The sequence below is a fragment of the Opisthocomus hoazin genome, chromosome 15 (assembly GCF_030867145.1).
Source record: "Opisthocomus hoazin isolate bOpiHoa1 chromosome 15, bOpiHoa1.hap1, whole genome shotgun sequence".
NCBI classification, from domain to species: Eukaryota; Metazoa; Chordata; class Aves; order Opisthocomiformes; family Opisthocomidae; genus Opisthocomus; species Opisthocomus hoazin.
The window spans coordinates 12173213-12184309 of NC_134428.1; the positions used below are offsets into that span (position 1 = coordinate 12173213).

General features: G+C 45.8%; 1 protein-coding gene across 5 annotated transcripts in view; it reads left to right on the forward strand.

Annotated features, from left to right (window-relative positions):
- The window catches only part of GSG1L (GSG1 like), a 65097-nt gene extending 57790 nt beyond the window's left edge, over positions 1 to 7307 (forward strand). For 3 of the 5 annotated variants that reach the window (XM_075436291.1, XM_075436294.1, XM_075436293.1), the window contains 2 exons: positions 5384 to 5986; positions 6503 to 7307. In XM_075436291.1, the coding sequence (XP_075292406.1) occupies positions 5384 to 5986; positions 6503 to 6686 (787 nt within the window). In that variant the 3' untranslated portion in view covers positions 6687 to 7307. Of the gene's footprint in view, positions 1 to 5383; positions 5987 to 6502 lie in introns of those variants that run through there. The other 2 variants (XM_075436297.1, XM_009936256.2) reach the window with 1 other exon arrangement.
- Positions 7308 to 11097: the final 3790 nt, after the last annotated feature.

Below are 11097 nucleotides of genomic sequence, written 5' to 3' on the forward strand. Positions count from 1 at the left end.
GGCAGAGTAAATGCTGGCAGAGCAGTCTGAACTCTTCACTCGGAGGTGGTCCCGTACCAGTAAGACACCAGGAGGTATCACCAGATGTTCTTCCTGCTGCTCGCTTCAACTGGCATTTCCTTCCCTGGAGGACTTGTCAGCTGCCCTCACTTCAAAATGCTTCGACGCTGCTCTAATTTGGACCAAACAGGAATATTCACTCATCCCCAGACATCACGCTTCTTTCTGTCCTTCCACAAAACAGGGCATTTTGTCCTTGTTGAGAAGCAAGGATTTTTGGGGAGTGCCACTATAGGGTGAAATGGTAAAAACCTTTAAATAAGAGAGCAAGGCTGAGCAATCACAGAAGACAAACACCAACTGGTCAGTTGATTTTAGAATAGAGGATATTAAAGGTTTGTGAGTGGCCCAGGAGCAACGCGACAATGCAGGTGGAATGAAGGGCCTTATGCTAGGCCAAGACCAGGGCAGGATCTCAGGTTCCTCTGTTAGCGAAACTACATTGTCAGTTTTGAAAAGTGGCCTCAAATTATAGATTTCACCAGAAGCTTGATTCCAGAGGAGTCTTGCTCAGGGTAAGGCAATAATCAGTCTTGTTGATTCTACATTAAACCAGGTGATGTCCACCACTAAACTGCAATTTTCCTTTACCAGGGTTTAAATTTGCCTGAGCTGGGCTAAGAACAGCACCAGGGAGCTCTAGGTAGAACTTGGCATCCTCTGCCCTCACCGAGCTGCCTTCCTGTGCAAACATATGGCTCTGGCCCCTATACATCTAATATCCCCAGTCATATTTTGTTCATACCAAATTTAGCACTTCCATTGCAAAGCTCTGAACACTTTTAATAGTCTGTTTTCTGTCTTTTTTGACCTTCCAGCTCTCAAAGTTTTCTTTCAGATGTGCAGGCATGGGAGATCTCAATGCACCAGCTATGCAGAGTCGCTACACAAAAACAATAGAAGGAGAAGTTTCACATCAGGATGTTTTTTGCTGTTGTGCAGTTATTTATTACGAAGAAATGCGCACTGTCACTAAGCTGCAGTCAGAAATTGTGCCTGATTTCATACAACTGTATGTCCTTGCCACTACCACCCTCTCCTCCAGGTTTCTCCCAGCACTAGGCATTAATACGATGAGCCTCTGCTTAGATCAAAGTGCCTGGGACCCACAGGACAGATGGGAGAGGTGCGTCTGACAGATGTAGAACAAGAGGTAGGGGAGAGGTGGGAGAAATGTCACAAAGGACAAGGAGGGACAGGTACGGTGGCAAAGCCAAAGAGGAGATGGGGAGGTTGTAAGAGCCAAGAGCTGAGCAGGAAACGGCATATTCTTACTGTCTGTGCCTAAAAGCCTTGGTTGTTATTTGAGGCAGATAAATCTAGTGTCCAGGATACCGGCTTTTCTCGTAGAAAACTGAAAGACTATTCAAAATGAATTCAGCATTAAAAAAAAATAATACAGTCACTGTTTTGTCAGTGTGGGCATTTTAGGAGGGTTACCTGACCAAGAGAAGGCCTTGAAAAAAAAAAAAATTATTCTCATATCGTCACCCTACAGACATTTCCCCTGGGTCCATCCCACTGCTCTTCTACCATCCTCCCACCCCTGGCTGTCTACAGGAAGATTTATGCAACCAGCCCCTCAGTGCTTCACTGTAAAGCACGTTGTCATTTTTTTCTGTTCAAACAAGATCATCAGAGGAACTCTAAATTTAAAACACAGTGGAAATGATTCATAAAAAAGGAACATCCACTGTTTTTTCTTGGTCACAGAAGGAAAGTGGTGCTGGATTTGCAGGCAACTTTCAAATGTCTCCAAATTCAGTGCTACAAAAAGACTACTGCACAAGCTCAGCTGGAGAGGGCAAGGCACAGACGGCAGACAAGGTCACTCTGACAACGGGGAACATGCTTTATATGCTGAGCAGCACAGGGCTGGAAGAAGGCAGACAACAAGGGCTTGACGCATTTGAAGTGTCGCTCAAAGTTCAGTCAAGGTTTCTCCTTGTGGAGGTACCTGACAGCTGCAATCACCTTCCTATTTCATGTCAGCATTGATTTCAACTCCAGGTCTTGCGATTCTTCCTGTAATTTATTCAGTTCATAGTGATTCACTACTTAAAAACAGTTGGAAAAAAACCCAACCCTCTGATAAAGCATCATGATTACAGATCTAAGATCCAGCCTTGCTGTCCTGAAAGCAATGGGAATTTCATTCCTGTCTTCAGGCAAATCCTCGCCCGCTAGGAAACTCCAAAGTTACAGGTCTCAGTTCCGTCCTCATTTGCCTCTGCTAAAATCCAGACTGACATTTTGCTTTAACAAGCTTCCAATTGCTTCTTAGGCAACCAGCTCCTCTGCTTCCGAGATAAGCGTGATAAGAGTAAATTCAATCCCATGTTTAGCACTGCAGCCAGTGAAAATTTAAGGGTGGTAAAGGAAAGCAAAAGAAAATGATAGTTTCTAGTACTTTTTTGTTTCCTCCAGTGCATAGGTGAATTGGAAACATTTCTTATATAAATTTCAGTGAGATCAGTTACGAAACATGATTTCTGTCTCTTTTAAATAGCATCTTCCAATAAATGTTCCATTTCCTACAGCTAATCCCGGATTTATGCAAACCACAAAAACCCCAACCCTGTCCCACACCATTAAAGATGCGAAACGAAGTGTTTCAAATTGTATATGCACCCAAATGGCCTTCCAGTTACTGCGCATATTATATTTCACCCAGAATGTAGGTACGGATTGTTGCTCACTTGATGTTCAGATAGCTTTACACTGTTAGATATTTGAGGACAAATACGTATATTTCTAGCAAAAAATCTGCAACATGCATTTCATTTTAGTTGCCTTAAAATGGGGTTTGCTCTTATCACAATTTTTTTTTTTTATTTGCTACAGCAAAGTGTATTTATCGAATGTGGGTTTTCACGGTGAAGATTAAGGAATGCCCGAGATTTGGGTCTGATTTAAATAACCATTAATTTTGACTTGTATTCTTTGTACCAGAAGATCACTCTTTTTCCCTCCTCCTCTTGGTCCCAGAGCAGCCCATGAACCAACAGACAGGTCTCTCCCCTTCTGCCCCCTCCCTGGGGTGTGGGATGCGCTCCTTCGGTCAGAAGCTCTGGCTCTACATCCTCACAAGTTTACCAGGTTCCTGAGTCCCTCTAGTGAGAAATGAAAAATCAGCTTCTCCTGTGCCCAGTTCCAACTTCCTGAACACCTCCACGGCATGACCAAACATGCTACAAGCCGTCGTTCCTTGCTTTCAGGAGAGGCTGAGAAACAGCAACTCCATTTACAAAGCCAGCACAACAAAGATGCCCAGCTCCAGGCTGCCCTTGCTCCCACAGCCCGCTCTTCCAAAGGCCTGAGCCACCAACTCTGGCTCATGAAAAGAAGGGGAAGCAAACCATCAGAGCTAGAGGGCTGCAAGAAACACTGGTTTTCCTTTGCAAAGCTTTTTGTGTATGAGGGACTCTCCTGCAGCAGGCACTATGAAGTCAGTATGGAAGGGGACAGCCCAGAGCCTGCAACGGAAGAGCAGGATGGTGAGGTGGGACTCAGAGGGGAGAAAAGTGAAAGGAGAAAGGGAAACTCGGGGGGAAATAAGTTATTTTCATAGCTAGGCAGAATGACTGAATCAGAACATAACACAGGGTGGACAGGGCCTCTGCAGGTCTCTAGTCCAGCCCCTTGCTCACAGCGCGTCCATTAGACCAGGATGGATGAGGCTGCTCAGTTCCTTGCCAAGCTGAGCCTGAATACCTCCAAGGACAGAGATCCCAATACCTCACTTGGCCTCTGTCCCAGTGTTTGAACACCCTTAGCGTGAAAAAGCTTTTCCTTATGTCTAGTTGGCAATTGTTGTCTTCCGCCCCTGTTCAGCCAGTTTATGAAAGCCAGGTACTTCCGGGGAAGGGTGCTCCCTCCGACATGTGAGTTCTTGTTTTCTCTCCTGCCTTTTATATAACTCATTTTATGCTGCTTTTTTGGTTCTGTTTTTATGCAGTAGCTCTGCTACTGTCTGCTTTTCCAATTACAAAACCTCTAAATCTGATTTAAACCTGATAATTATGCTGTGATCGAGCAAAGGCCTTAATTAGCCCTACTGAAGCCAATAGGTATGAGGCATGCTCTTCAGGACCTTAAAAATTCGGCATTTAATTGCATCCAACACTGAGAAAGGAGTAGGGAGGTGGAGAAGTGAGTTAGTAGCTAACGCAAGCCACTGGTACAAACAGGACAGGACTTCATGCACTCGTATAACCAAACCAGACCAGGATTTTCTGCTGTCTTCCGCCACAAGAGGAATCTGAATATACCAGATGCTCAAGACGACTCAGATGGTCACTGATATTGCTGCAAAAGTTTGTCATGTCCTTTGGCTGTTAGAAATCCTGAGTGATGATCTGCACAGTGGGTATATGTTTGTGTTTCCCTTCAAGGTCAAGGCATTTCTAGCTGCACTCACTACCCATCAGGACAATTCCAGTTTACCGGGGTACATCTTCCTCTCTTGCCATCAGTCTTGCCAAACAGACTAAAATTTAGCCATAGGAAAAGAAAAACAACAAAACATCGGGATCTCTCTTGCCTGGCAGCAGCCAAGAGAAAAGTACAGGAAACAATATTCAGGAGGAGTAGTCTGGCATCCCACGCAGCTGGCATTTCCAGCCACCTAAAATAGCTGGTCAGGCCTGTGCACCATCTACAGCTTAGGCGGAGAAAGAAAAGTCCTTAACACAGCGAGCTGTACAAAAGAAATGTCCTATAATGTCACTGCAGGAACAATGATGTCATTCTGTGCTGCCCTTCTGTTTTTATCTCGCCTGTTTATTCATCCCCTAATTCACCGGGTAACCGTGCGGAGATACCAGGAGACTAAAGTGCGCGGGTCCAAGGTGAAGGCAGGTCTTTGCACTTTTCAGGGATGCTCAAGGGCAGGTGCTGTGGCAACCTGCAAGCTGAGTTTTGTCCTTTCGTGTGCTTACTGGAATTCATCACAGTCAATACACCAGTCACTCTCTTCCCTTCCTGTCCTTTCCCAGCACCAAATCCTTGGTTCTTGCTGAGCTGTATGGCTTTCAGGAAGGAGAACACTGATGTGCCAGTGAGTATCCCACTGATGATAGCTGACAAACGCTTAGCTGGCACCAGAGAGAAACTGGCCCTGAATTTATGTTATATAGTCTCAAACACTTTGTTTTTGGTCATGAGAAGCAGAGGGTTTTATACAAACAGCAGAAGCAAATCAGCATACATGGATATGCGGTTATGGGAAATAGTCTAAAAAATGACCCAAAATAGGCCTAAAAATGTCTTACAAGCCTTTAGTCCAGTCCAGAGGAAAAAGTGTGTGTTTGTCTTTCTTTAGGGCTTCACAACACCCAGCTCTAAATGTGACTAGCATGCAGAGGAACAGGAGTGACCATAATGCTCAGAAAATACCCCCATTCGCTACGTCAAGCTCTTCCAGCGTCACATCAAGCAGCTCTTCACTTTCATCAGAACTGACCAGCCAGATCTCCATGGTTCAGGATCAAACCCTGCTGGACATTGCCTCCATCACTAGATTGGCCCCAGGAAAATCACCAAGCCCTCAACCATTTGAGCAAAGAGAGAAAAATTCAGCAACATCATGTTCCAGCCCCCTCCGAGCAAGGACTATTCCAGCACCTTGCCCAGCCAGCCCCAGGCTCAGTCTAACACCCAGCTCAGCCAAGGCACAGCAATACTCTGACTCCTCTCCAGTCAGCCCAGGGATCAATGCAACTTCCTTCTCTACCTTTTGTCCTCACACAGCACAAAACGTACAAGCTTCAGCATTGGATCACACACTGACCCCAACCAGGAAAAGCACAAGGCCTCCAGCAATGACTCCTGCAGATAGTTCCCAGTCTCCTGGCTGTTCTAAAACTGGATTAAAGAATACAGGAAAGGGTTTTGAATCAGATCTGGCAGATCCTGATCACGAAAGGTACGTATCCAGACCATATCCATGTTTAAGTCCTCAAACGACTCAACTTGGTACAGAGTCATCAAGAGCCCCTCATAAAAAAAAAAATTCAATATCTCTTTTGATTTAAATGTTCCCAGTGTTTGTTTTCCAGTAACTACCCTATGCTCCCACTAAACTCTGTTATCCAAGAAGCAAAATATCAAATTTTCTATACATTCACTTAGCTCTCCAAACCTGACTACAGGACCATTGCTGGGCCAGGCTGACAAGCTCAGCTCCTCAAACGGGGCACAGTTTCAAGGTGCCTCATTTCCTTTCAAAGGAGAAAGCACATCTTGCCCTACACTAGCAGAGAGAAACTCTGCTATTATGAAGCCTGACAGATAAGAGCTGGGGATGGTATTCAGTGACATGGCCAGTATCTCCTTTCCCAAGCCTCAGGCTCTGTGGCCCGACCCCAGGCAAGCTGGGCTGATTTCCCCCTCTCTGAGCCTCTGAACTCCACCCCATGTCTGCCAATTCTTTCCTTGGCAGGAGATTTGTAACCACGAAGGAATTCCAAGCCATGGAGAAAGAACTAGAGGATGTAAAAGAAGAACTGAAATGCCTGAAGTGGAAAGTGAGACACATTGGTGAGACCATGCAGCCCCTGGCCGAAGATAAGCAAGCGTTACAACGGCTATACCCTGACAGAGCTCAAGGCAATGGTGCAGTTTGAAGATGACCCTTACAAGGCCGCACACGAGATCCTGACTGTGCTCTTCAGCGACGTCTACTTGCCACAGCACTCAGTCACTGAACAGGCCTGCAACTCCCACTCTCTGCCCAGGCACAAAATAGACCCAGAGCTGTACACAGTGTACTGTGACATTCTGAAAAGCATATTCCCTGGAATTAGCAGCCAGACCTTGAGGGAAGAGACACAACACATGCAGAAAAGCACCCAGAAAGAAGTGCAGTAACATCGGAGCCCACAAGATATTCTGCAGTTAGAAGTCTCCGATGATTTTAGAGGACTGAACTGTGGGTACGTACCGTTGGTTGATTCTACCCCTTTCAGGTATGAATCATCTGTAAAGACATTGATGAGCTCTGAGCCCTTCATGCCACTTGCCCAACGAGACAGGATGGGAAGGCATTCTGCATACTTCCCAAATTTTAGAAAAAAAAATGCCCCCTTACAGTGCCTCTTTCAATATACGGATGTTTCCTTGTTTCCAGAAACTACAAATGCTGACAAGAGAATCCAGAGAAGGCATTGTGTGTCCAAGCAAGGGCATTCCCCCAGACCCACACAGACCAATCAACCAACCAGCATCTGGGTAGTTTCTATTTTCTAGAGTGTATCATTCATTAAATTACATTACTTGTTAGAAAATTGTGCCTATTCTCTTTTATTATTTATTTTTTGGTCTAAAAATGCTTTGCACATCACATGAATAGGCAATTATCACTTGAGTACACCCTGAGATGAGACCTGGGCATGAAGCAAACTCCCTCCCCTCCCCGCCCATCCGCACCCTGGGTTACACGGGAGGAAAACCAGGGCGCAGCGCTCAGCAGCCACAGTGCACCCAAGCAGCTCTCCATTGTGGATAACTGGTGGCCAGGGCATAAGATGGGCAACATGCCCCTAAGTCATTAACCCACCAGTGAAAGGTAAATCCACCTGTGATAACTGAGCTGACAGAACAGCTCATATGTTACCAACTGCGCTTTGCCTTCCCGTGACAGTGACGCCAAAAGACCGGCCCCTTGCAAAGGCCCCGCAAGGTGATGGCTGCTATGGAGCCTGTCCAGAGGTGAGGACGCTGATATCATGGAGGAAACAGAGGCCAGTGGCCCTAGAGCTCCTTCCACCCCATCTGGGACCCAGCAAAGTTCAGTGGATGAACAGCAGAGTGTCCATCAGGTTCTGCTCGCAGAGCTGGCCCTGTAGCCAGTTTTCTCACCATCTGGTGAGGGGGGAGGGATGTTCTCGTGCCATTTCACTCAGTACTGATGGGCGATACTGCTTCCGTACCCCGCTATCAAAGAGCAGTCAGAACAACAAAGTTGAAGGACACAACTCTAACACACAGAAGTGGAAGAGAAAGCATGAGAACTACTAGTTTACACAGCAAAGCACTCCCTAATTCTCTGTCCTTACATATTATCCCCTCCAGTACCTTCACCCTTACTACAGTTTTACGTCACCTGTTTTCACTAGGGCTGCACCCACGTGCTGCCACAATACACAGCAAAACAAATTCATTCTAGACCAGGCGTGAGTCCACAATCTAATTTCCTTTAGTCTAGTCACACAACAAAACTGAGAGCTTGTGTCAGCCTTCTGCTTTCTTGCCAGCTGCAGGAGAGAAGCATCAAAAGAATGCACCATGCCTTTGCAACAAGCATCAGTGACATTTTTGAAAGGTTACTACAGGCTCCAAGGCCAGACTTGCCATAGTTTCACCCTTTTCATTTGCTCTCAATGGTTCCATTACCAGCCAGTTTCACCATGGGTATCTTACTAGGACTAGTAAAGGATTAAAGTACCACTCTGGAGAACAAAGCAGGGAAAAGGCTGAAGAAACATAATTTGCAAGCACTGGTACAAAGTTATAGTGTTTCACATAACTAATGAGTTGGTTGATTTCAAAGGGCATTCTGCCTGAGTAACAACCATGGGCCCACGTCCATAAAATAAAAGCACTGTGAGTTTTGATCATAAATAGCAAGGCATTTTTTATACGATGTGATGTATCTATACTGTTCTCTACTGGGTTTATTAATACTTTTTTTAAAGCTCCTTGTTATTAGCAATCTATTTTACTTACAAGCTGATTTGCAGACACAGCGCTTTGCCCACGAATCCTCTCCATACCACACTGCAGCCCAGATCTACAGCCACAGCTGGGAAATCACCGGGTATTTGTGGCAATATAGAGGGCTGTGCACGGTGCCAGCCCTCAGGGCAGCCATGGCACCACAGCAAGGGACTGGGGGAAGAAAGCCTCCCCAACGCAGCCAGCTCTCTTCGCAGGTGGACGCACAGCTGAGTGTCGGATGGCTGGAGCCGCTGGATATGCAGCATCCCCTCAGAGCAAACCCTGCGCCCTGGGGAGCACCGCAGCAGGTTATGGCAAATGATCTGGAAGGCTCCGTGCACCATGGAGAGGATGTTTGTGTCTCGCACAAGCATGCCCTCCTGCAAGCATTTATGTTCTGATTTCATGGCTCTTATTTGTAGGCAATTGTGTCCCTTTGGTTCAGATGGGTGGGAATAGGCAGGCCCACCTCCTGCAGCACTCACGTAAGCACTGCTCCAGACTTGCTTTTCTCCAACAGCCCAGGCCCCTGTCTCTCAGAGATCTCTCTTCAGAGCTTTCCATCATCTCCAGTGGACACAGCATGAGGAAAATGCCATGCAGGCATTAGCAATATCAGTCTTCATATGTTGTATTGCCTGCCGCCTCTGCCAGTAAAACCTTAATACAGTCGATCCTGTAAGAACAGGCTCTGTCGCTTCTCATGCTCATGGGGCCAGACAACGTCCTCAGATCATATTTTCTCCTTGTTCTCCGCATGCTCCATAGTAACAAGGTCCAGCACAGATCCATGAATTATTTTTATTAGCTTTGCATCATCAAGGCTGGTTCTGTCAGATATTGTCTGTTCCGAGTCCCTTCCAGTTTTCCGTGTCCTCCTCCTTCTGGATCTGTTGTGGTATGAACCACTACCGCCCATTTTAGAGACATGCATTAGGTCTTTCACCTTGGTATTCATGGCTTTTAGCTATTCCAGTGGAGCTTCCAGGTTAATTGCATCCAATTAGAACTGGCCACTCTTTTCAGATCTCCCGTACTTTATTATTAGGTATCTGTAACTTCTGAGTCCTAGGGTCTGTCCCCAGTGCCTTACCCATCATAGCAGCCCAAGGGACCAGCCACAGGGAAGCTGTGAAAAAAGCAGCAGTGCATACCCACTATGTTTGTCCTCAACAGACTCCTTGCTTCCCTCTTCTTCTGTTGCATTTCTACCTTGAAGGCAGCTCTGCCTCTGTGAGGACTGTTTGTTCTCCTGTTGCTACATTATCTGCACATTTGTGACCATCTCCAGCACTTGAGTCACCCTCCCTGATTTTTCTACAGGGAGAAAAATCTGCTCATTTTCTACTCATTTTCCTGAGCGCTTCCTGTTGTTTGTATTCCTGTGCATTACCAAGTCCTTTCATCCTTTTATGAGCTTTAGCTTTCCTTGTTATATTTTCCTTACCCAGGTTTGCTGGGGAGAGAAACACAGCTGTCTGAAGAGCCCACAATTCTGAAGAGCTTTTCTGTGTCCAGCCTATTTTTTCTATATTCACCCACTCTTAACGCAACAGGAGAGCGAGGGCTGAACGCCTACACCTGCAGAAAGAGCGCTTCTGCTTGGAGGGTAACAAAACTGAGTCAGCATAACAGAAGTAAGACGGCAGTATCTGAAATACGTGGGCCTGAAAGCAATTTTTTGCATTCACTTTTAGCATCCTGCGCTTGCCAGAAATGTGTCCTGTTATAAGTATGCTCTGCCTTAAGACTTTAGTTCTTGCTACCTGGTATTCAGACAGAAAGGCAATTACACAGTCCCATTATTCTGACAGTTAAAAAGATTCAGCCATTGTTCTTCTTGGACAATTCATACCGATTTGCACTGTGCCGACATTGCTCCTTAGCCTAAAGAAGCCTTCTCTCCAAACCATTATCACCTTCTCTTGTCTAGAGACAGGTAGAGAAGGCAATCAGACACATAGTGAAAAATTAGTCTATAGATCCATGCTGCATTTCATTTGTTCTCCTTTAAACTGTATAACTCTATTTTTTTTCGTAGAACGTGTAGTTTCAAGTCTGAAGACGCTATATTGGACTGAATGATTTTTCCTTTCCTTTCTTAACTACAGGCATTACATTTGCTATTCTCCAGCCAGACCAGATCCAGGGGTTCATTAGCATTACACTTACTCAAGTAACATGCACTGTCTGTTATGTATTCATCCCTGTGTGTAACCTGAGGACCTAAGAGCCGCAGCACAGGTTGTCGTTCCCTGTATCATCTCCAGGAGCAGATGTCTAGTCGGAAGTGTGAGGACATGAATACTTTTTCCAGCC